Source organism: Tamandua tetradactyla, chromosome 1 (genome assembly GCF_023851605.1).
Source record: "Tamandua tetradactyla isolate mTamTet1 chromosome 1, mTamTet1.pri, whole genome shotgun sequence".
In the NCBI taxonomy this organism is placed as follows: Eukaryota; Metazoa; Chordata; class Mammalia; order Pilosa; family Myrmecophagidae; genus Tamandua; species Tamandua tetradactyla.
Window position 1 is genome coordinate 54,851,012 of NC_135327.1, and position 26,356 is coordinate 54,877,367.

General features: G+C 35.1%; 1 protein-coding gene across 6 annotated transcripts in view; it reads right to left on the minus strand.

The window, feature by feature from the left end:
• Positions 1-2,071: 2,071 nt before the first annotated feature.
• The window catches only part of MCM8 (minichromosome maintenance 8 homologous recombination repair factor), a 38,307-nt gene continuing 14,022 nt past the window's right edge, over positions 2,072-26,356 (minus strand). For 2 of the 6 annotated variants that reach the window (XM_077116022.1, XM_077116014.1), the window contains exons 9-19: positions 16,604-16,755; positions 16,152-16,347; positions 14,089-14,119; positions 13,398-13,538; positions 12,800-12,941; positions 9,526-9,721; positions 7,041-7,260; positions 6,521-6,730; positions 5,688-5,764; positions 3,440-3,629; positions 2,074-2,758 (exon numbers count right to left, since the gene is read on the minus strand). In XM_077116022.1, the coding sequence (XP_076972137.1) occupies positions 2,666-2,758; positions 3,440-3,629; positions 5,688-5,764; positions 6,521-6,730; positions 7,041-7,260; positions 9,526-9,721; positions 12,800-12,941; positions 13,398-13,538; positions 14,089-14,119; positions 16,152-16,347; positions 16,604-16,755 (1,648 nt within the window). In that variant the 3' untranslated portion in view covers positions 2,074-2,665. Of the gene's footprint in view, positions 2,759-3,439; positions 3,630-5,687; positions 5,765-6,520; positions 6,731-7,040; positions 7,261-9,525; positions 9,722-12,799; positions 12,942-13,397; positions 13,539-14,088; positions 14,120-16,151; positions 16,348-16,603; positions 16,756-26,356 lie in introns of all 6 variants that reach the window. The other 4 variants (XM_077116033.1, XM_077116060.1, XM_077116040.1 and 1 more) reach the window with 4 other exon arrangements.

Here is a 26,356-nt window from a genome sequence, read left to right on the forward strand (position 1 = left end):
TTATTATACTACTGTTATGTATGTATACAGAGGGGCTTAAGAAAACAATATTCTCACCTTTTACAGTAGAAACTTAGTAGACAATTTTTTAAATCAAGAATTAGTCATATGCATTATGCTGAGTGATATTAGCCAGAAACAAAAGGGCAAATACTGTATGGTCTCACTGATATGAACTGACATTAGCGAATGAACTTGGAGAATTTCAGTTGGTAACAGACCATCAGGAGATAGAAATAGTGTAGCTATTGGGTAACTGGGGCTGAAGGGATACAGATTGTGCAACAGGACTGATTGTAAAAATTCAGAAATGGATAGCACAATACTACCTAACTGTAATACAATAATGTTAGAACACTGAATGAAGCTGAATGTGAGAATGATAGAGGGAAGAGGGCTGGGAGCACAAATGAAATCAGAAGGAAAGAGAGACGATAAAGACTGAGATGGTATAATCTAGGAATGCCTAGAGTGTGTAACGATAAAGACTAAATGTGCAAATTTAAAAATGTTTTTGCATGAGGAAGAACAAAGGAATGTCAATAAAGCAAGGTGTTGAAAGTAGATGGTAATTAATATTTTAAAACTTTAACGTATGTGCGAGACAAGCAAAAAATGTTTATTTGGTACAAAATTTGTATTCTGGCTAGTACATTTCCTAATATAACTTATGTGGACAGCTTAAATGAACACCATAGTACTTGGAACCTTGCCTAGGGCATGAGATTTTACAGGTTTGTCCAGAGTGATGCTCAGATAAATCCCAGAGCGATTTGAACAGTGAATAGGGAAGTATTTGCAGAATCCCCTACCGGAAGTGGTGAGAAAGGGGGAGAATTCAACTTCCCCAAGTGGAGAATTCTTGATATTCTCACAGGCAGTGAGGACAGCCAAAGCAATAGGCCGAGCCTCCAATCTTGGGGTTTGTTCATATGAAACTTAATCTTGCAAAGGATAAGCTAAGCCTACTTAAAATTAGGCCTAAGAGTCACTCACCCCCCAGAGAACCTCTTCTGTTGCTCAGATGTGACCTCTCTCTCTCCGCTGACACAGCAAGCAAACTCACTGCCCTCCCGCCGCTCTCTACATGGGACATGACTCCCAGGGGTGTGGACCTTCCTGGCAATGTGGGACAGACATCCTAGAATGAGCTAGAACTCAGCATCAAGGGATTGAGAAAATTTTATTGACCAAAAGGGAGAAGAGTGAAATGAGACAAAAGAAAATGTCAGTGGCTGACAGATTCCAAACAGAGTCAAGAGGTTATCCTGGAGGTTATTCTTACACATTAAACAGATATCACCTTGTTAGTCAAGTTGTAATGGAGAGGCTGGAGGGAACTGCCTGAAAATGTGGAGCTGTGCTCTGGTGGCTATGTTTCTTGAAGATAATTGTACGATGATGTGACTGTCACAGTGTGACTGTGTGATTGTGAGAGCCTTGTGTCTGATGCTCCTTTTGTCTACATTATCAATGAACAAGTAAAACATATGGGTTAAAAATAAATAAATAATGCAAGGAATAAATGTTAAATTTAGTAGACTGAAACGCTGGTGATCAGTGAAAGGGAGGGGTAAGGGGTATGGTTTGTATGAATTTTTTCTGGCTTTTTACTGCTTTTTCTGAATTGATGCAGATGTTCTAGGAAATGATCATGATGATGAATATACAACTATATGATGCTAGTGTGAGTTATTGATTATATAACAAGAACAGAATGATCATATGATAATGTTTGTGTGTGTATGTGGTTATGCATCATAAATAAAAGATAAATAAATTTAAAAAAAAGAAAGGGACGGGTAAGCAGTAAGGTATGTATGAATTTTTTCTGTTGTCTTTTTATTTGCTTTTCTGAATTGATGCAAGTGTTCAAAGAAATGATTATGATGATGAATATGCAACTATGTGATGATATTGTGAATTACTGATTATATATGTAGAATGGAATGATCATGTTAAGAATGTTTGTGTTTCCTTGTCATATATTTTTTCAATTTTAAAATTAAATTAATAAAAAAATTTAACTCAAAAAAAAAGAATTTGTCATGCTAAGTGTTCTTTAGAAAAATAGAGGTGAACAGGACAACAGCTGAAATTAAGAGGAAAATTGGGGAATGTGGAAGAATGGAACAGAACCTGGTAGGTTTTAATATAAGCCCTGCGCAACTACTTAACCATTCAAAATAGATACATGTTTTAACTTTGGTAATAAATACTTTTTTAAAAGTAATTGAAAGGCATCTACATTTAAGATGTCAAGAATTTAATAGCCAAGATACCAAGCTGAACATGTCAATATAAAATATTTCCATCTATAAAATGTCATGAAGTTTAAAAAGAAAACTTACTTTCAATTTATTTCTGAGTTATTCATTCATTTATTTGTCTAATAAATTAATTTAAATATTAATATGTAACTTACTGAAAATTTACCCAGTGGACAAATGATATGCAAAACTGAAATATTTATAAAAGGTCAAAAGTATAATATATAATGACATCATTTAAATAAAAAATGTAATTATCTTCAGGCTTTTGAAGAAGTTACTTCTTAAATTGTGTTCAACATACCTAACACTTTACCCTACAGTCATTTTCAGAATTGTATTTTCTTGTATGGTCTTCATTACTGAATGGCTTTAAACTGGCTTGGTAAATCATTTTACATAGTTTGAAGCTGGTAAACCTTTGAGCCTTTTTTCAAGAGGTAACCCTGGTCATTTAGTGATCCAATAAAGTTTTCAAAATCAGCAACCTGGAAGAAAACATCAAAAGAGTTAGCCTGCTAAGTTACATGGCAAAGTATGATTTTAAAAAGTAATCTCTCAAATAGAAATACACAACTGTCAAATTTCTTGGGCAAATAAAATTATCTGCACTTCTTAAAGAGAAAACTACCTCCATTTCACTTTGGTTTCTATAGTGTTGAACTAATTAAAAGTAAAATCTTCAATATGCAGAGACTTGGTTACATTTGTTTTAGCTTAGCTTCAAAACAAAAATTAGACTAGCTTTTGAAATTAAGTCAGCAGTTTTCCATATAATCAGCTCTATATGTTTAAAGTGCTATTATATTTATTTTCACTAAAACTATGAAATAGGTAGAGCAGGTGGAATCATGACCATTTTTTAACATAGGAGGAAACTGAGATTCAAATATGTTAAAATGACCTGCCCACCAAGGGACTGTCAGAAAAACATGGAGAGTGAATCCTGCTCCAATGCTTTCCTAACTACCAAGATGCTGAAAAAACCTTTTGAAAAGGTAGGTATGAATCTTAAATAAATAAAAAACTTTAAAAACTCTGAGACGGTCTATTCCATTCTTTTATCCCAAAACCTTTTGATACTTAAAAGTTCTACTATACATGAAAAAGGACCTTCTGAAATTATTACAAAAAAAAAACATTTATTAAATAGCTAGAGTTTATCATACCTGAATGTTTACCTCTTTGGCAATCTGCCGAAGTTGATGAAATTGAAATAGATTATTATAAGTTCTTTCAGCAATGTTGTTAAGAGCAGAAATAAATCTTTTTGCTGTTGACCTGTTGCTCATTCCAGAACCGTGCTGGGAGCGCTCAAAATCTAGGTTCCCAAATTCATCAGAATAAGTTCCTAGCATGCTTAATGGGAAAGGGAAAAACAAAGTTATCCAATGTGGCATGGTTATAGAAATTTTTGTCCTGGGTCTCCAGGTTACAAGAAGAAATATTTGAAAGTAGCTATGAGCCTCAGTTAGCAAAGACTTAAACTAGTATTTTCTGAGTGGCTACTATGAAATTGACTATAATATGGACTGTTTGGGGATAAAAATATTTTGAACCCAGTAACTACTTTAAGGAACTTCTAAAATTGAAAAAGAGAAATGCATAAAAATGACTAGTTAATAAGCTACAAAAATGCCTAGATCATTCTTTCTGATTCATGGGAAAAATAAAGAAATTTGAAACATACTAAATTTAGCTTTTATTGGGTAAAGATGTTTTCCTAGCTCCTAGCACAGCATCTAGCAAATAAATGGTCCTTTAAAAATATTCTGTAAACTAAGAGCTTCTGCTGATTTGCTGTAATTATGGCTAGATATTAAAAGATACACCTAACACCACCAATTCTCTTCTGCTTCCTCTTATTTTCTCAATATAATCAAGGAAACAAATATGCACCTGACTGAGTTTTAGCCAGAAGTTTGAAAACATCATTTAGGGATGCTAACCATCCTCTCTAATCCAGCTCTATTGTTGATTTCTTCCCTCCATTCCCTGCCTGTATAAATGGACAGATATAATCTCACAGCCAAGTTCATAGGGAGAGATGTAACTTTAATAGGAATAATCTGTGGATCAAATGGTTATCATTTACCTGCTAGGCAGTGAGCTTATAATGCTGAACCAAACAGATACAATCCCTGCTCTTATGGAGCTCATAGAAATGATTTTAAACAAAGTAAAGTTTCATTTTGTTCTTTAAACAGATAAGAGATCACATTAATGAGAATGAACTGTACGAAGGAGTCATTCAAATTAGAATATAATAAATGATAATAAAAATGTAAGTTGAATGAGTATATATTTCCCTCTGAAACATGAAGCAACTTAAGGCTTTTATGTTTAACTATTCCCCATGTAATTTATAATATGCTTATTTCTCAGAAAAAAATTGTCAAAAATGCTTTTAGAGTAGTGTGTAGCTTAGTGGTAGAATTCTTGCCTGTCATGCAGGAGACCCAGGTTCGATTCCTGGCCCATGCACGTCTCCTCCCACCCCCACCCTCCCCCAAAAAATCAACAAATAATGCTGCAATAATACTTTTTCCCATAGAAAAAGAATGGAATGTGACCCCCACCATATAGCATATAAAAAAATCCTAGTAGGGTATTTGTTTGAATTATATTTATTGGCCTGTGCTATCCCATTTAAGCTTCCTAGCAATCCTATGACTTAATAATCATTCTTGTTCCCATTTTAAAGATAAAGAAATAAAGTCTTACTAAGATTAAGTGATTTGCCAAAGGTTATATGGCTAATGAGTGGCATATTTGAACTCATGCTACATGCTTCCAATTTGAAGAAATATAATATTTGAACCACTTTCCTAAAACAGGAAAAACTCACAATGACCTCTCATTCTACTTCCTAATACATTTTCAATTTTAGGTGAAAGCTTATGCGAACTGTTGCCCATAAATATTTAGCTTTTCAAAAACCTATAGCTATGTGCTCTCATAACTCAGATAACCTATACCACAGTTTGGGTTGCTCAGCTTCATCTTACTATTATCAAGGTTAGCACCACTGATAATAACGTTTACTGAGTGTCAATGAGCCAAAACCATGTTTGTTACTTTATGTAGCATCCCTGCATGATACCTTAGCACAATCCTTTGTAGTGTATCTGTGTAGAAGGAGACTGCGAAGCACTGTGTAATTTGCCAAGGCACTGCCAAGCCTGACTCTAAAGCCTGTACTACACCACATGTGAATGTGTTACCCATTAAAAAAAATTAACGTAAAGATTATTTGCACAGAAATATTTTAAACCAGGAAAGTACAGTTTGTTCAGAAAAAAAAATGATGGAATGAACTAAATAAAAGTAATTTTGCTTGACCTAATCAAATATCTGAGTTGGGAAGAAGGCTGGTATTTCATTTAAAATTTTTAATGTTTTAAATTTTAACTTTACCTATATTTCATAATTTCAACTATATCTTCAGCATCTTCTTTAGTTGTTTCCTCCCGCAACTCTAACCTTGCTCGTGCCTTTAAAAGAAAGCAACAATTTTTAGCTATGACAGATAACAACAACAACAACAACAACAAAAAATATATGTATATATATACACGCCATTGTTTGAGTAGGCACCATATATCTCAGCTTATTTCATTTTATACAAAACCTGACTTTTTTGGGGAGAGTGGGGATGGGGATTGTAACCTGAAAAGTCAGAATTTTCCAAAGCTATTTGAAACTCGAATATGAAAATGACCACTCATTTAAAATATGGATTAAAACTAAACTTTATCCATTAACATATCTTAACATATCTTTCTGAGAATGTTGATAGGAGATTTGATTATGAGATACACTTGTTTTTCCTGGCCTTTCACTTTCAGGAACTCATACCATACCAAATTCATTAAAACAACAAAGCAGAGTTATCAAAACAAATATTTACTCAGGGTATGGTTTACATATTCCATGTTCCCAGAACATTTAGTTAACCCTAATACATTTCATACACTTGAGGAGTCTCCTAAGAGTCATTACAAAAAAAAAAAAAAAAGTTGCATGGGAAATAACTTCCTAAGCCTAGAAAGAAGTGGCCATACTTTAATCAATATTTATGAGCATGACTGAGCCTTTTAAAAACCTAAATCCATCCATTTCTAATGTCTCTTAGTAAGAAACAAAAATCAAGTAAATTATGTAGGTGATTGAAAGAGAAATCATACTGCACACCCCACACCCCATGACCTTTTTTAAGCCCAAAAGGCATAAATTTAAAATAAACAAACTTCAGTTAGACGTATCAGAGATTCCAGCTGCCTGGTAGTGATTGGTGAGCTATTTAACCGCTGGCTCTGTTTCCGGAGCTCAAGGTAAAAATCTTGAAGAACTTGAGCCGCTTCTGTGGATAACCTTGGATAGACATACTGCCTAGCATAGCCAATGTATTTTCTCAATAGCTGGTGGGGAATCGGATCTATTGTTTCTCCAGGAACCACCTAAAGCATGATTAAAAAAAAAAAGGCGCTAACACTACAAGGACATATAGCAAATAAAATATTTCTCCTAAATATAACTTGTTCAGATAAAGGTAATATTCTCTAAAAGACTCTTCAAATAAACCAAACTGCTATACTAGCTCTCAGTCCAGTTGACTTAGATTATTTCAAACTAAGCTTACATAAAGTCTAGTATTATAATATAAAAGGTTTTGTTATAAAAGTTCATATACTACTGCTCTACCATAAGCAACACATTGAACTCTGATAATCAGAATGGAACCAAAGGATTAAGGAAAAGAGTTTATACCTTCAGTCTTTCTGATAATGGTTTATCAGAAATCACTTCAAGTACAGAAGTATTTGGATCTTGACTATTCACACGAGTTACTGTGACACTGCTAACAGTTCTCTGCTTTCCAGCTCTTATTGCAATCACATGTTCAGAAAGTAAGTGATCATGATCCTCATTTGGGGTGTCTAACAGGATAAAGACCAAATCAAATCTGGACAACAAGGCACTCCCCATTCTAAGAGGCATGAAAGAAAGAAGAAACAATGGTGTCAAAACAAATAAAAACAAAGGATAGGTCAAGTCTACTTAAAATTTAGGCCTAAGAGTCACCCCCAAGAGAGCCTCTTTTGTTGCTCAGATGTGGCCTCTCTCTTCAGCCAACACAACGAGCAGTCTCACCACCCTCACCCTCTCTGCGTGGGACATGACTCCCAGGGGTGTGGACCTTCCTGGCAACATGGGACAGAAATCCTAGAATGAGCTGAGACTCAGCATCAAGGGATTGAGAAAACTTTCTCAACCAAAAGGGAGAAGAGGGAAATGAGACAAAGTGTCAATGGCTGAGAGATTCCAACAGAGTCAAGAGGTTATCCGGGAGGTTATTCTTATGCATCAAGTAGATATCATCTTGTTATTCAAGATGTAATGGAGAGGCTGGAGGGAACTGCCTGAAAATGTAGAGCTGTGTTCCAGTAGCCATGTTTCTTGATGATGATTGTATAATGATAGCTTTCACAATGTGACTGTGTGATTGTGAAAACCTTGTGTCTGATGCTCCTTTTATCTACACCTTGTCAACAAAGGAGCAGAACATATGGAATAAAAATAAATAATAGGGGGAACAAATGCTAAAATAAATTTAGTTTGAAATGCTAGTGATCAATGAAAGCGAGGGGTAAGGGGTATGGTAGGTATAATCTTTTTTCTCTTTCCTGTGTTCGTTTTATTTCTTTTTCTATTGTCTTTTTATTTCTTTTTCTGAATTAATGCAAATGTTCTAAGAAATGGTGAATATGCAACTAAGTGATGATATTGTGAATTACTGATTATGTATGCTGATGTTTTATTTGGTTTCTTAATTTTTTAATTAATAAATAAATTTAAAAAAAAATAAAAAACTGTTGCTTACTCAAGCTCCATGTAGAACTTAAGAAATCAAGCTTTAAGTTAAAGAAATAACAGCTTTTGGTTCAATATACCCACCCATTCTAGAGATACTAGACCACAGCCTTATATGTAAGTATGCGTGGTAGATTAAGGACATGGCCCTTTCCTATATCATTAAAACCACTGAATTCTGTTTTACATTCTATATGCAATATATGACAGTAAGTCTCACAATGACTTCAGATTGCAAACTTTTAAGCTGGAATGCTAGACAATATGTCAGAGGTTATCTAGTCAAGTACTTTTCAATCTTTTATGTCTTTTGACTCTACAAAACACTGAGTTTTTCAGGATGCCTGTGTCCCATTTAGAAGAAAAACGCCCACTTTCTCTTAAAAGGACACCTATATATCCATTAGTCACTGCAATAAAATGCTACATTCTACTTAATCATCTTCTCTCAACTCACTGATCAAGCTACCTTCACCATATGAAATAAAAGCAAAATCAAGATGATAAAAGAATTTGACAGAAGTCCCATAGCCTCTCTGTCATACCAAAATATTGGTATTTTATGGTACCAATACAGAATCTAAGTCTCCAGGGTCTTTTTGATCGTTCCAATATAGCACTTCGTCATTTTACTAAAAAAAAAGCTAGTAATAGACTGAACACATTTAAGGCATTTTAAAATCTTTTCCTCACTTTTGCATCACTTGACTATTTTCTCCTTTCTAAACATTTTTGTCTAACTCGTACAAAAAACAAATTAGAAAACATATATATATATACAGGTATAAACACTGTTTTTGAAAAAAAGTGTACACATACCACATGTATATGTAATATGCTCATTTCACTTAATAGTAAACTACAGGCATCTATTAACAGCGCATACAAACCTACTTCATTCTCATACTGCTACTTTCCATTGTATAGTTTACCACAGTTTAACCACTCCTCTATTGGTGGGCATCTCAAGTTGTTTCCAATTTTTGGCAGTGATGAACAATGCTTATAATACCTACCCTATAAACCTATCCTGGTACACTTTCTGTGAGTAGAATTTCTAAAAGAAGAATGGCTAGCCCAAATGAAATGTATATTTAATATTGTGAGAAACACTGTCAATTGACCTTCACAATGCTAAATTGTGTATGTGAGAACCCATGTCCCTAGCCCTTTACCAATACTGATTATCAATACTTAAAATATCTGTCAATCTAGTAGATAGCAATGGTAATTTATTGCTATAATTTGTAGTGTTTAAGCACATTTTTGTTTAGTTATTGGACACTTGTAACTTCTGTGAACTGCCCATTTATCTTATCTTTTTTTTTTACTGATTTTAGGGACTCAATATATTAAAGGTATAAATACTGAAGAGACTTACTTTAAATTTTCAGAAACAGTTTTGGCTTTGTTGTAGTGTCCTCCAACTGGATTTGCAGCAGCAATAATGGAAGTTCTTGCAGGGAGGCTACAAACCATCCCAGCCTTAGCAAGACTAATACTTTGCTGTTCCATGGCTTCTAACAAGGCTTGATGTTGATTCCCCATCTTATCAAACTCATCTATTCCACAAATACCTACAGTCAGAGTAAAATAATACAAAACAAAAAAATTTCCCTTGGTCAATTTCCAAATTTCACAGGATGGAAACTGTTACACAATAAAGACTTATTTCCAGTTGTTTCTAGTAGTTAATGTTACAAAATGTCATAGCACAGAATTACTGCTTGCATTACAGCAAATAAGGCACCTGTCTTATTTAACAAATTTTATGTAATATTATTCACCGAACATCTTCCAGAGGCAAGGCACTATGTTGTGAAGGTTTCAAATATGGGTAAGATATCAAAGTAACTCTCAAAAAGCTTAAATTCATACAAGTAAGTTACACTATTAAACATTCAAGATAGTATATATTAAAAACAATAAGATATGAAATAGACAAGATGGCAAATTATTTTGGAGAGAGGGGAATTAGAAGATGAAAGGGAATCTGGAAAGGTTTCAAGAAAAAGGTGCTATTTGAGCTGGGTCTTTTGGGTAAGGTAGTTTGGGAGGGAAAGTCTGAGCTCTACAATTCGAAGACTTGAGTGCAGTTCTCAGCAATACCAAATACTGACTGTACAACTGTAGAGGAATCACTTAACCCTTTTAAACAATATAAATACCCACCACTAACTGAAAACATTTTATGTGCCAGAGGTACTACCTCTAATTCACAAGTTCAGAGACTCTCTGACACATTGTAATATATATTTTTTTCTTCTGGGAATAAATGAGGCAATTTGACAAGTGTCCTCAAATAAGTTATATTGGATCCATGTTCCATTTTTAGAACATAAAGTATTCTGAAGGACAAAACCTCTTCCCAAAGTCCTTTTGTTTAGAAAAAGGGTGCTAGTTTGTTTTCTACTGTTTTGGAAAGAAACTTCCCTCACATATTGTGAACTTCCTTCTCACAGTGCAGACTGTTCCCTCTGAGACCTAATGCAAATAAACTAGGAATTATGAGTGCATGTCACCACCAGTTTCCATACCAGGAAACATAATAAAAGGGTTCCCCTATTATATGTGGTCATCTCCAGAGGGCTTGGCTGTGGTAAATCTTTCTATGTCTATCCTATGAACAAGAAAGTAACACCTGCTCAGAGGTCTATGTGGAAAATAATTGCAGACTTAGTCCATTTTATTTCAAGGAGATTTTCTTATCTCCTTGCATCTCTGAATACATTACTGGTAACATTTGTTGGGTTCTCTACCTCATGGAGCCAAGTATCCTTTTGTTGAATTTCCTTTGTTCTTCATCTCTATTATTGCCCCTTTATTTTAAAATCTGTTCTTCTACATTCACTGTATCTATCTTAAGCCTTTCCTCTACAGCCACAATTTCTTATTCAGATGTGTCAGTTTTATATATTAGTTTTGTAATAGTGTCATTAGTCATCAGTTAGTTGTCTCTATTCTTTTCATCTATTATCCCATTGAGTTCATTAAATTTATGTTCTCATTAAATTCTTGAAACACCTGTGGGGTTATTTTCTTTAGTTCTGTGGATTGTATCTCTTCCAGATTGGGTTATGTAATTTTATTGTGCATATTAAATTCCTTCTTTCTTTTCTATGCTATGCCTGCATAGCTCTGGGCAGTCTCTTTCTCTTGCTCATGTTTAATGAAGGCTGCTCTCTCCAAACAAATTTTCTCTGTATGTGTGTTCTAAACATTCTTATCCTGCTATACTTGAGACCCATATTTTCCCTCTCAGCCAGTTTGCAAGCTAGGTTACTATCCACTTTTGGTAACTTGAGAATTTAGAAGAATGAAGCACAGAGGTCTCTCTTGGGCCTCTGTGCCACCTTTTTTGCTGATCTTTTTTGTGAAGGTTCAGTCATTTCATTTAAGAATGTGTCTCATGTTTAAGGCAGGAATGTGTCTCCTAGGCTAAATTTAGCCTATTTTCACAGTCTAATGTGGAGCCGTGGGACTTGGCAAGCACATCTTACTTCTACTAACCTCGGCAGTGGTGGACCTGAAAGTTTCATCTTGACTTTCCCCTGATTCCTATCACTCTGTCAGTCCATGATGATATGGAACTGAAGTTATTGGAAACTCTAAAGATTATCAGAGCACAGTCCCTCGGGGGGGGTGGGGGGGGCAAGGCAGGAACATATAGGTAGGTAAAGCCAGACCAAGAGGACAAAAGGTCCAAGAACTAAGCGCCCTGAATGACAACCAATTCAGAGACTGGAGAGATGAAGAACCAGCAAAGCATGGGAAGGACCAGTAAATGAAGTAAGAAAAAAATCAGAAAAGTGTAGTGTCCTGGAAACCTGGTAGAAAACGTGTTTTAAGGAGATGGGAGTGATCAGTTTTGTCAAACATGGCTGACAGATACTAGAGTTAGAAATGTGGAGGCCAGTGGCAAATGGAAGGAATGAATGGCTTTAAGTCACTCATTTACTGCCTAACGCAAGCACAGAAACATGTTTTTCCAACAAGGTTAAAGCAACACAAGGAGAAACTTAGGTAGCAAAGGCTTCCATCTGGTAAAATGGGTTAAAATACTGCAAAAGTACTAGTTCTAAACTACTACTAAAATCCAACTAAAGTAACAACTCTAAACCCTTACTAAAAGTTCTCTGAGAATTAAGGATGACATTCACCTTTTTTTCACTGTCAAGGTATCTAGAACTACTCTTAGCAAACTAATTTAGTGCATTCAACAAGTATTTATGGTATACCTATATGGTAGGCAATCAATAAGATAACTAAATCCCACTCCATAGCTTGCCATAAAGCTTTAAAGCAAATAACCACAAATGTGATGGGTGGGTGGTACAACATGGGAAGTATAAGGAGCTATACTTCGTTTATGTGATTTATTCATTAGAATAAATATATATATAATTGTATCTGCCAGAAGACTCCAAAAATGAATGATCTTGAATACCACTTTCAATTCTGTATTATGAATAAAAATGATCATATTGTATATACAGTTATTATTTCTGGAACTCATTGTCAATTTCCTGGTTAGGGCAGTGCTGTCCAAATACCTCTTGAACAGAATGAAATGTGCTGAAATAGAAAAGGCTTTTAAAAACAAAGTAAAGAAAAAGTTCCAGAATCACTGATTATTACTCATTTTGGTCTCTCACCTTGATCACCAAGTACCAAGGCACCAGCTTCCAAAGTGAAATCTCCAGAGGAACTATCCTTTGAAAGAGTGACAGTCAGACCAGAGGTGGTAGTGGTATTACCACAAACATATACGCCACGTGGAGCCACGCTGCACGCTGCCTAAACAAACCAAAAAAGTTTAAGAGAATCATCCAAAGTAAAAAGGAAATAACAGCTGATCGGAACTGCTCAACAAATGTTAGCTACATACCAGGTATTATTCTAAGACCTTTATTATAGAATCTTAACCACTGTAAGAAGAAGGTACATCCCCATTTACCAGTGTTGAAGCTGAGGTGAGTTAAGAACTTACACAGCTATGAAGGTGTAGAGTCAGATTCTAGATTAACATTTGCCAAAAGTTTCTTGCTTCACCAACAGGCCTGTGCAGACCAGCACTGGTTCAATTTTGAAAATACAGTTCTATATTACTCACAGGAACCCCCAAATCCTCTTAGGCCACCAGACAAATTATATTTTTTAAAACACAAACACTACATGCTTTGAGAAAACTTACTTGTGATATTCATGCATTTTATAAGCAAAAGGTTAAATACTAAATAACTGATTTCCTACTTGTAGCATCTGACTCTTTCCCAAGCCTGGATCTCCAACAACAAGGATGTGTGGGTCTCCTCGAATTGGAATTCTGTTTTTGTCATCTGCATATTTCTGGCTTCCTCCAAAGAGTGCTAATGCCAAGCCAGCTTTAACAAGCTCCAGAGTGAAAAAAAACAATAAAAAAAGGAAAGTAAGAAATACATAAAGACAACTAGCTAAAAAGGGACACGCCTCCTTCCATGTAGAAACATTTATTTGTTTGGGGTGGTTTTTTGTCTTTGAAGCATAACTGACCTTTTTCTTTTTCTAAGAGAAGTAAGTCTAAAAGTAACTTCTGTGATGTAAACAATTAATACAGATTAGGGCATATCAGAATTACAAAGCTAACTTTATGGTCACTGAGTTAAGATCTACCATAACGAGCAAGGCATGAATCCACTCACCAAAAAAGAGAAATATTTGTTAGTCTCTGCTTTAACACTTTAAGTGTCCAGAGCCGCTTTAAAAGAAACCCATTTCTGTTAACGCTTATTGGTAGGCAGCTTTTTATTATGAGGAGCTGTAGTTTTCCTCCCACATCATTCAATCATGGAGAATTAAAATTCACATTAAAATGATTAACTGGCCAATAGAAATTTTTTGTAAAGTCTTTTAATGTTATTTTTACCAACTTCATGATTTTTTAGTACAGATAAAGTATACTTACTTCATGACCAAAAATGACAGGGCAAAGTGAACTGAAAAACAGAATACAACTTATTAAAAACTATTTCAAATAAATCCTAACACTCCATTAATCATTAGAATATCTACAACTTGCTTAACTTGATTTAGCTTCAAAAAAGAAAAAAATTATTCTCCCTCAAACAACTTAGAAAAGTTTAACAATAAATTTCTCAAAATTCTTAATCTATAAAGGGAAGAATGTTTAAAAAATTGTGCCTGTTAACAAAGACAGGACATCTGTAAAGCATATTAAAGCAACTCAATATACTTTTGACTCTTTTCCAGAACTAATCTTTAAAATTGTACTTTACATGAATATATATGTCTTTAGAGTTCCACAGCCAAGCCAATGAAAGAAGGAGACTAAAAGGTGAACAGAGTACATAATATTTTAAGATGGGATAATTCAAAGGGTCAGAATAAATAAAAACCATATATGAATATAAAAAGTATATTATATTTACTAATTGTATAAACAAGGAACAAACCCAAATAGTAAGGGTGGAAGAGATATAATGAGGAGTAGAATGTGAATCATTGTTCTCTTTATATATGTAAACTGTAGTAGATGCTGTTGGTGTCTCACCCATATCCATTTGGCACTCATCGTTAAGCCTGCTACTACATTATCACAGCTAGCTTTCACTCAATCACCTGCACTTGTCTGCCTAAGGATTTTCTATGGCTACAGAAGCATCAGCAACAGGTTGGGTTGGGTGGGTCAGTAGTGCAAGCAGCCCTAAATCTAGGCTTTAGGTTGGGTGGGTCAGTAGTGCGAGCAGCCCTAAATCTAGGCTCTTAGATGGAAAAATGCTGAGGCTAGTTCTGCACCGTCTAATGTTCCAGATGTCACAGGAAGAGTAAGTCTTCAATGCTAATGATAACCTGTTCGTTAATTAAGGGACCATATAGAGTCTTCCCTTCTCTGTCTCACTTCTCCCTTCCCTATCAGTATTTCCAGGGTTCACTTTCCACATAAACTACTTGCTCCCAAATCACTGACTTAGTCTGTGCTTCTGAGGAAACCCAACTTAAACCTTCTTCTGTTTTCTCCATTCTTTCATGGTCCTTCATTTTGTTAATCTAGCATGGGTTGACAAACTTTTTTTTTTAAAGGGTCAGAAAATTTTTAGCTTTGTAGGTTTATAGACTCAATCACAACTACTCAAGCTGTAGGGTGAAAGCAGCCATAGACAATACGTAAATGAATGAGTGGGATATGGTTCAAAAAAACTTTATTTAACAAATGAGACTGTCTGGCTAGTTTGCCAATCCCTGCTAGATTAACAAATGGAGGACCATGAAATATTCTAGTACTGATGGTGAAATCACAAATATAGAACTAAAAGGTAAAAACAAACCGTGGAAAGAAAACCCAAGTTTTTCATACTAATTTCCTATACGTATGACAAAAGAAGGACCACTGAAAGTGTTCCTTTTTATTTATAATCGGCAAAAGGAACCAGTCAAAGCTCTGTTCCAATCCTCAATCCGGCTGTTTCTTGGCCGCCTGCTCAGAGACCTCTCACTACACTGATTATTCATCAGCAGAGTCACTGTCTCCTCACTCTTTTGCTGAGTGATGTCTATTATCTCAAGTTGATTGGATGATACTGTAAATTATACTTACTGTTTAAACCACAGGCCAACACACATTTTCTGCAAAGGGCCAGGAAAGAAATATCTATAAACCAAATGTTCTGTCTCACAACTACTTGACACTACCATTAAAGGACAAAAGCAGCTGTAGACAATACATAAATTAATAAGCAGGGCTATGTTCCAATAAAACTTTATTGACATGAAAGTTTGAATTTCATATAATTTCATGTGTCATGAAATCTTCTATCGATTTTTTTCCCCTACCATTTAAAAATGTATAAACCATTTTAACTCACAGGCCATACAAAAACAGACAGTAAGCTGGATTTGGTTCATAGACTGTAGTCAGCCGACTATTTGACTTCAATTTTTTGTTACCTGTAGCCAAGAGCACACTGACATGTACATATCTAATAAAATTTTAGGTAACACCATACATACTTGACAATAAGCTTAAACAGATTTTCTTCAGCTTGAATCTCTTGGATAGCATAAAGGTCTCTAAGTGAGAACTCCATCAATGCTCCATGCTTAGAATCATCCTCTGAAGACTTTGTCTTTTGTCCTTTGCTATTACTGACAGAATTTGCTTCAATGTACAGAAGGAACATGCATTTGTCATTCTTATTTCGAGAACCTGTAAGTTTAAATGTATTAAAAGCAACAATTGGTATTTTTATTTTCCCTACAAAGATTCAACTTTACTTAGAAAGTAAAAGACAAGCACAGTGAGCTACAAATAAACCTTTATTTTAAAGGAAAGGCTTCATCTATAAAAAACAAGGAATTCTCCATATTAACAGAGATAATAAAAGTATCTTTAAAAAGAAAAGGTGAATGCTAACAAATCATTAAAGAGGGACAATTAAAATAAGGAAAAACCTATACCAGACCTTCTTCAGCATTTGAGACTTTGACAGTTCCAGTAACAGTCACCGTGTCTCCTGGGACACAGCTATCCACGAGATCATGAACAAGCTCACACTCTATCGTTCGTGGAATCCGACCGGTTTCTCGCTGATCATCAGACATTAGCTCTTGGATTCTAAAACGTTCAATAATTTTCAGTTACTACACACGCTGACCTTGAGTTATTTTGTCAACATTATTAACCATTAAGGGCCCATATGATGCTAAGCTAGATAAAGAGATTAGAAAAAAAAAGTTCACTGGTGTTTCTAAAATTACTTTAGCAGTTCCAATTCAGGATGGCAGAATGAGTATGTACACTTGCCTATCCTCCCTCCAAAATGCCAACCAAAGTGACAGTCACTAAAACAATGAAGAGAAGTTTTGAGGCATGAAGGTGTCATTAGCAAATAAGATATACTGAGATTTTAGAAAGAGTAAATGGGAAAATATTGATGAAGCTAAACAAAGTCAGAAATACGTACAGGAAAAGGATACAAGAGAAGTGGGAGCCAAAGTTCTAAACAGATTTCTAGAGAGGCTTTCAAATTGGAATTGGCAGAAATGGAAAGTAGAGGTGGATGGCTGGCTAGAAGAAAATAAGATAATCAAGTGAAAGACATGGAATAGCTGTTAAGAATTGCACAGATGGGAAGGGGAAGAATGAGGGTAATCCCACAGAGCCATCAGGCTTTCTACTCTGGCAAAAACTAGAGCCATGTTCTAAGGCAATGGCCCACTGGCCCCAGTAGAGGGGAGCTAAGGCATCCAGTGAGGACACTGGAGCTCCAGAATAAAGTCTCCTTCTTCCTGCACATGAGTAACACCCCAATTCAAAACTACATTCATAAAGCAAAACCTGACAGTCAAAACCCCTACCTTCTTATTCACAAGTGAGGTCTCTTGAGGAAAAAACTCATACCTAATCAGACAGCAAAGCAAACCTATCCCAGCTACTCCAAATAATCTTGTTAGATATTTGAGCACTGATAATTCAAGAAGAACATTAAAAACAAACCTGCCCAACAGAGGGGTAAAGAAGACAGTGTCTCTATTTTAGAATCACACATACTCTTAGAAACAAATGGAAGAAAGGTTTATTTGGTCGGAATTGAAATTTTCTGTAGGGCATAATCTCACTCAACCTATCTGTATAGTTCATTTGAACAAGTGAAACAAAGGGAGCCCAGAAAAAGAAAAGAGGCCCTTTAATCCTGTATAGATTATTGTAACGCCTGGATAAATCCTAGAGTATATCAAGAAGATAACAAAGTATTGGCAAAGTCCCCAGAGAGATGGGACAAAGAATATGGAACTATTAAACTTTACCATCAGGGAATCCCCTGATACTGTGCCAAACTTTAGGGATACCGAAATCAATAGACCATGCCCTCAATCATGAGGCTTACTCTTGTGAAGCTTATGTGGGTAGCAGAGAAGCTTAGACTACCTATAGGCATGCCTAAGAGTTACTTCTCTTTCGTTGCTCAGATATGGCCTCACTCTCTCTAAGCCAAACTCTGTAAATGAAATCATTGCCCTCCCCGGTATGTGGCGCATGGCATCCAGGAGTGAAAGTCTCCCTGGCGAAGTGGGAGATGACTACCATGGAAGAATCCAGCCCTACAACTATGGGATCAACAATTCCATCCTGGCCAAAAGGAGGAAAAGAAGTGTAATTAATAAAGTACCAGTGGCAGAAAAGAGTTCAAATAGAGTCAAGAGGCTACTCTGGAGGTTGCTGTTATGCAAGCTTCAGGTAGACCTTGCTACCTATCAATACCTGCCAACCCCCAACCAGGACCATTCCAGCCAATCCTAAAGAACACCTATGGCAATATATAAGATTACACAAGGGTTCCATGCACTACATTCCAGAAACCTACAAAAATCCAAGTGGGTCCCTGGTCCAGATAAGCCCTGAAACCTACTCTAGGCTCTCCAGAACATCAGATAGTTTCATCTCCCTACCCTATATTAGTGACAGACCAATATCAAAAACTTAGGATGACTATAGTCCAAACACCCCTAAAGAGAAAGATGGAAAGATCAAAGTTGATAGTGGAGTTATACAGAGAAGATAGGATTTAACAAACGAATATGAATGCTGAAACATTAAATTGATATCTCTTTTAGTCTCCAGTATTTTACAGCAGCTAGAAGTAAAAACCTAAAATTGTGGAATTGTAACCCATCTCAAACTCTGAAATATGTTCTACAACTAATTATGGTGCTGTGCTTTGAAATGTATGGCTTTTTTGTATATATGTTATTTTTCACAAAAAAAGAGGGGAAAAAAGTCGATTGTGATGATAAAAGATTTAAGCCTTCTAGCCTCTTATAATCTGGAAAAGCTAGAAGGAAAAATCTGAGAGGATAGTATGGTAGCCCATAACAAACTCTGGGATCTGTTCTGTAACTACTTGAATAGTGCTTTGAAATTATTGCTTTTTTATTTCTTTCTTTGTATATATGTCATATTATACAATAAAAAAAGTTAAAAAAAGAAAACAAAAACCTGCCCAGAGTTTTGAGGTTTTTTCCCCCATAAAACAATAAACTATGAAAAAGAAACAACTGGAAAAAAGTGTGGGATCAGGAAAATTAAAATGCATATGAAAAGAAAGCATTTATAGAAGGGATACAAGAAAAAGCCAAAGAAATTACCTAGAAAATAGCACAAAGAAAATGAAACAGTGAGAGAAAAGTTAAAAGATGACCAAGACAAGGCATTTGCTTTCAATAGGAAGCCCAAAAAGAAAAAACAGAGAAAAACAAAAGAAAATAATCAAATATTCTAGAGTTGAAGATAACCTTAGACCAAAAGGACCTATCAGTTTCAAGCAGGGTAATGACATCCTCATTAAGTTTCAGAACACCATGAAAAAAGCAATTAGAAAGAGGGGGAAACTCTGTCCCCTCAAAGTAACAAAATTCAGAAGACAACAGGGCAATGTCTTTAATGGTCTGCAGGGAAAATAATAACAGACTAGACTTCTATAGTCAGGCAAACTCTTACTCTAGTATAAGATCCAAATAAAAACTTATGGGCAGGACACAGTGGTTTAGTGAATGAGTTTTCACCTACCATGCCAAAGACCTGGGTTCGATTCCTGGTGCCTGCCCATTAAAAAAATAAATAAAAAAGTTATGCAGACATGAAAGGATCAGAAAGCTTTACTTCCTATATGCTTTCTGAAAACTTATTTAAGAATATTCTCTAGAAAAACAAAAAAAGAAACTGAAAAACAGAAAACAGATCCAAGAAAACAACACATTCAATAGTGCAATAAAGCAAAATCCCAGGAGGACAACAGGACTATAGGTCTGGAGAACAAATGATCCAGACTCAAGTAGGATTTAAAAAGGTTTGTTAAAAAGGTAGATTTCATATATTCCATAGTATATTTAGGAGAGAAATGAAAATTGTGGTGATATGGTCAAATCATACTCTAAGAAGTAAAACCAGACTTTAGAAATGTTAGGAAGAAATCGCTATACAACAGTTACTGTACAAATATGAAGCATATTAAAATATGGATTAATTCTAAATCAGTGAAGTATAAGAAAAGATAATCCATTTGACTTTGATGCTTGGATCATTTTACTTAAAGGCAACACAAAGAACAAAAGTCAAAAACAAAGAACAAAAAACAAAAATGCAATGTAAAACTGCATTTCCTTTCCTTAACATTTAACCACTTAACTTAGTTCTTTGTTGAACAATATTTACATTATCATAAAAATATAAATGTTCTTCATTGTTTTTGTTAGCCATGAACTATAATAAAACACAGAAAACAATTATGGTTAGAAAACAGAAGACAAATCTTGACAATTTAAAAGTAATAACTCACAAAAGACCTATATAAAGAAAACTACAAGAAATTGTTAAAAGAAATCACAGAAGATCTAAATAGATGGAAGGGCATACCGTGTTCATGGATTGGAAGACTAAATACAGTTAAGATGTCAATTCTACCTAAATTGATTTACAGCTTCAATGCAATACCAACTAAAATCCCAACAACTTACTTTTCAGAAACAGAAAAACCAATAACCAAATTTATCTGGAAGGGCAGGGCGCCCTGAATAGCTAAAAGTATTCCAAGAAAAAAAAATTAAGTCGGAGGTCTCACGCTACCTAGCTTTAAGGCATGTTATGAAGCAACCATGGTCAAAACCGCATGGTACTGGCATAAACATAGATAAATTGACAATGGAATCAAATAGAGTGTTCAGATATAGACCCTCTCATCTATGGACATTTGATCTTTGATAAGGCAGTCAAGCCAACTCACCTGGGACAAAACAGTCTCTTCAATAAATGGTGCCTAGAGAACTGGATATCTATATGCAAAAGAATGAAAGAGGACCCATATCTCACACCCCATACAAAAGTTAACTCAAAATGAATCAAGACCTAAACAGTAGATCTAAGACCATAAAACTGTTAGAAGAAAATGTAGGGAAATATCTTATAAATCTTATACTTGGAGGTGGTTTTATAGACCTTACACCCAAAGCAAGAGCATTGAAGAAAGAAAGAAAGAAATGGGAATTCCTCAAAATCAAACACTTTTGTGCATCAAAGAACTTCATCAAGAAAGTAAAAAGACAGCCTACACAATGGGAGAGAATATTTGGAAACTACATATCAGATAAAGTTCTAGTATCCACAATTTATAGACTGTTCAAATCAGCAACAAAAAGACAGCTAACCCAATTATAAAATGGGCAAAAGACTTGAATATACACTTCTCAGAAAAGGAAATACAAATGGCCAAAAGGCACATGAAGAGATGCTCAACTTCTCTGGCCATTAGAGAAATGCAAATCAAAACCACAATGAGATATTATCTCACACACACCAGAATGGCCATTATCAATAAAACAGAAAATGACAAGTGCTGGAGAGGATGTGGAGAAAGAGGCACACTTATTCACTCTTGGTGGGAATGTCAAATGGTACAACCGCTGTGGAAGGCAGTTCGGCGGTTCCTCAAAAAGCTAAATATAGAATTACATATGACCCCGCAATACCATTGTTAGGTATCTACTCAAAGGACATGAGGGCAAGGACACAAACAAACATTTGCACACCAATGTTTATAGCAGCATTATTTACTATTGCAAAGACATGGAAACAGCCAAAACAGATGAGTGGCTAAACAAACTGTGGTATATACATACAATAGAATGTTATGCAGCTGTAAGACAGAATAAAGTAATGAAGTATGTAACAACATGGATGGACCTTAAAGACATTATGCTGAGTGAGATCAGCCAGAAACAAAAGGACAAATACTGTATGGTCTCACTGATATGAACCGACATTAGGGAATAAACTTGGAATATTTCGTTGGTAACAGAGACCGTTAGAAGATAGAAATAGGGTAAGATATTGGGTAATTGGAGCTGAAGGGATACAGATTGTGTAACAGGACTGAATATAAAAATTCAGAAATGGACAGCACAATATTACCTAACTGTAATACAATTATGTTAAAACACTGAATGAAGCTGAATGTGAGAATAATAGAGGGAGGAGGGCTGGGGGCATAAATGAAATCACAAAGAAAGATAGATGATAAAGATTGAGATTGTATAATCTAGGAATGCCTAGAGTGTATGATAGTAACTAAATGTACAAATTTTAAAAATGTTTTTGCATGAGGAAGAACAAAGGAATGTTATTACTGCAGGGTGCTGAAAATAGATGGTAATTAATATTTTAAAATTTCAATTTATGTGTGAGACTAAAGCAAAAAACGTTTATTTGGTACAAAATCTCTATTTTGACTAGTGCATTTCATAATATAACTTATGTAGATAGCTTGGTTGAACACCATAAGTACATGGAACCTTGGGGAGGACATGAGATTTTGTTGGTTTGTCCAGAGTGATGCCCCAATGAATCCCAGAGTGATTTGATCAATGGGTGGAAAAGTATTTGCAAAGTCCCCTTCGGGGAATGGTGAGAACAGGGCAAAGTTCAACCTCCCCAAGTTGAATTCTTGATATTCTCACAAGCAGTGTGGACAACCAAAGCTATAGGCTGAGCCCCCAGTCTTGGGGTTTGTTCATGTGAAACTTAACCCCACAAAGGATAGGTCAAGTCTACTTAAAATTTAGGCCTAAGAGTCACCTCCAAGAGAGCCTCTTTTGTTGCTCAGGTGTGGCCTCTCTCTCCAGCCAACATAACAAGCAAATTCACCACCCTCCCCCTGTCTACGTGGGACATGACTCCCAGGGGTGTGGACCTTCCTGGCAACGTGGGACAGAAATCCTAGAATGAGCTGAGACTCAGCATCAAGGGATTGAGAAAAACCCTAGAATGAGCTGAGACTTAGCATCAAGGGATTGAGAAAACCTTCTCCACCAAAAAGGGAAAGAGTGAAATGAGACAAAGTGTCAATGGCTGAGAGATTCCAAACTGAGTCCAGAGGTTGTCCTGGAGGTTATTCTTATGCATTAAGTAGATATCATCTTGTTATTCAAGATGTAATGGAGAGGCTGCAGGGAACTGCCTGAAAATGTAGAGCTGTGTTCCAGTAGCCATGTTTCTTGAGGATGATAGAATAATGATATAGCTGTCACAATGTGACTGTGATTGTGAAAACCTTGTGCCTGATGCTCCTTTTATCTACCTTGTCAACAAACAAGTAGAATATGTGGAATAAAAATAAATAATAGGGGTAACAAATGCTAAAATAAATTTAGTTTGAAATGCTAGTGATTAATGAAAGCAAGGGGTAAGGAGTATGGTAGGTATAATCTTTTTTTTTTCTTTCCTGTGTTTGTTTTATTTCTTTTCTATTGTCTTTTTATTTCTTTTTCTGAATTAATGCAAATGTTCTAAGAAATGATGAAATGCAACTACGTGATGATATTGAGAATTACTGAATATATAACAGAATTACATGTTAATGCTTTTGTTTGTATGTTCTTAATTTTTTTTAACTAATAAATAAATTAAAAAAAAAAAAAGATGTAATGGAGAGGCTGGAGGAAACAGCCTGAAAATGTAGAGCTGTGTTCCAGCAGCCATGTTTCTTGATGATGATTGTATAGAGATATAGCTTTCACAGTGTGACTGTGTGATTGTGAAAACCTTGTGTCTATTGCTCCTTTTATCTACCTTGTCAACAGACGAGTAGAATATATGGAATAAAAATAATAGGGGGAATAAATGTTAAAATAAATTTAGTTTGAAATGCTAGTGATCAATGAAATGGAGGTAAGGAGTATGGTATGTATAATTTTTTTTTCTGTTTTCGTTTTACTTCTTTTTCTGAATAGATGCAAATGCTCCAAGAAATTATCATGATGATGAATATGCAACTATGTAATGATATTTTGAATTACTGATTATATATGTAGAACGGAATGATCAAAATAGGAATGCATGCATTTATTTGGCTTTTTTTGTATTTAAAAAAATAAAATAAAAATATTTAAAATATATATATAAAAAAAATGAAGGTAATATCTCAACTGAGAAAAGTAAAAGTCTAGAGGTGCAAGGGGAGAATTGAAAGCAAGTACAAAGTGTCTAATGCCCTCAGCTTATGTAGAAAGTATACAGTAAAGTGAAGATAGAGCCGTGAGGAGGTTACCTAAAATTAAGGATAAGGCAACAGGAAGTTGTGGGGATTGTGGCCTTCTATACTGATTGAATGTTTTTTTAACTGAGAAGTTAGGATTTAAGGGGTAACTATGATTACTGAATCATTATTTAGATACTCCTTTTTTACTTTCTGGTATATTAAAGTAGACAGAGGGAAATACCTGAAATTCTCAGGAACTGGTCATTGAGAGTATCGGGCAAAGAATCTACCATCTTTGTCTGGTAACAATTTCCAACATTTATATGCATTACTATTTTTTTTAATATATGTATTACTTTAATTAAAACTTCAAACCAGCACCATAGTTACCCACCATTGTCACCCTCAATGGCCATTCAAAAAACTGGCAAGAGTCACAGAATGAAAACATGTTAAGATCTACTTTCTAAAAAAATTAGATTTTTAGATGTTTCTTATTAAAAGAAATATTTACTTCTGCATCTCTTGTAGAAAAATTAAAAAACACAAAGAGAAGGAAACAAATAATGATTCTACTATCATCTCCCAGAGAGTATATTCTCAACATGTTTTTGTATTTTTGCCAGTATTTATTATTCTTTTAAAAAATAAAATCAGAATCACATAAAAATTAACATTCTGTAATCTGCTTTTTTGCTAAATACACTGTAAACATTTTTATTGTCCTTTTAAAATATTCTATAATATCAATAACCCATTTACAGACATCTAGTCCATTTTCAACTTTTTTGTTCCTAACAATGGGAAAACAAACTTTCAGCAAGCTTTTCCCACACCTATCATGATTGTTTTCATCAGATAAACTCCTAGAAGTAGGAATGCTGTAACTGTAAGGCTTTTCACTATATTGTAAGGCAGTCACCTTGATGCATCAAATGATTCAAGAATTGGTTGAGAAACCCTAATTTAATTTCATATGGCCACCCAATTCAGAAAAAGGGATAGCAAATTTACTATATATGGCAAGGAGTCCTTTCTTCTACTGCAAAAGTTGTCTTATTCATAGAATAAAACAATCATGAAAGCTAATAATATACTGACAACATTTCACTATAACTAACTCATATAAAATGAATTTGAGAAAGACATTTTTCAAGTTTCATGGAAAGGATTTAAATAGTTTCCCTTTCTCCAAAGTCCAGCCTAAGCTTGACTACCTAATATTAGAAGAGCATTCAAATACAATGAAAATATTAAGCATATTTTGTCATCTAACATTTTTACCTGAAAGTGAAGAGACATTTTCAAACATATTAAATCACCCCAGATCTTCAACACATGTAGATTATTATGAATCTTATAGTACCTCTAGGGCCCTCATCACCCTCTTGAGTGGTAATTAGCCCAACAGACACAGGCTGGAAACCAGGCTCTAGCACTTAACAGGCCACACAATCACAGTGAAGTCTTAAACATTTCCTCTGTTAGCAAATGGTGACAATGCTACAACTCTGTGAGGGATTTTGTGTGGATCAGATGGGATGTTTGTAAAGACTTTACTATAGCACACAGTGATTATTACAAGTGTTGGTCTCAACTTTAATAGGCATAAGGGGGTGAAGTAGGTGGCAAGCCAGCTCACTTTTTGCCTAGCTTCTTATCTTTTAGGACTATCTCCTGTATCAGTCTAAAGTCCTGGATTCCACTCTCACCTCAGAACTACCCAATATTACACACACACACACACACACAGTCTGGACTTCAAAAAATATCCTTTTCTTTTTTATAACACCTATAGAAAAATGTCTTATGAATAGCGAGAACACGAAATGAAATATGCTCATGAATTGCAAGAACATGAAATAAAATAAAGGCCTTATTTTACAACTTCAAAACAGTAGTGCCTTTTATTGCTCAGATATGGCCTCTCTCTCCAACCAACACAACAAGCAAACTCACCACTCTCCCCCTGTCTATGTGGGACATGACTCCTAGGGGTGTGGACTTTCCTGGCAACATGGGACAGAAATCCTAGAATAAGCTGAGGCTCAGCATCAAGGGATTGAGAAAAACCCTAGAATGAGCTAAGACTCAGCATCAAGGGATTGAGAAAACCTTCTCGACCAAAAGGGGGAAGAGTGAAATGAGACAAAATAAAGTGTCAATGGCTGACAGATTCCAAACAGA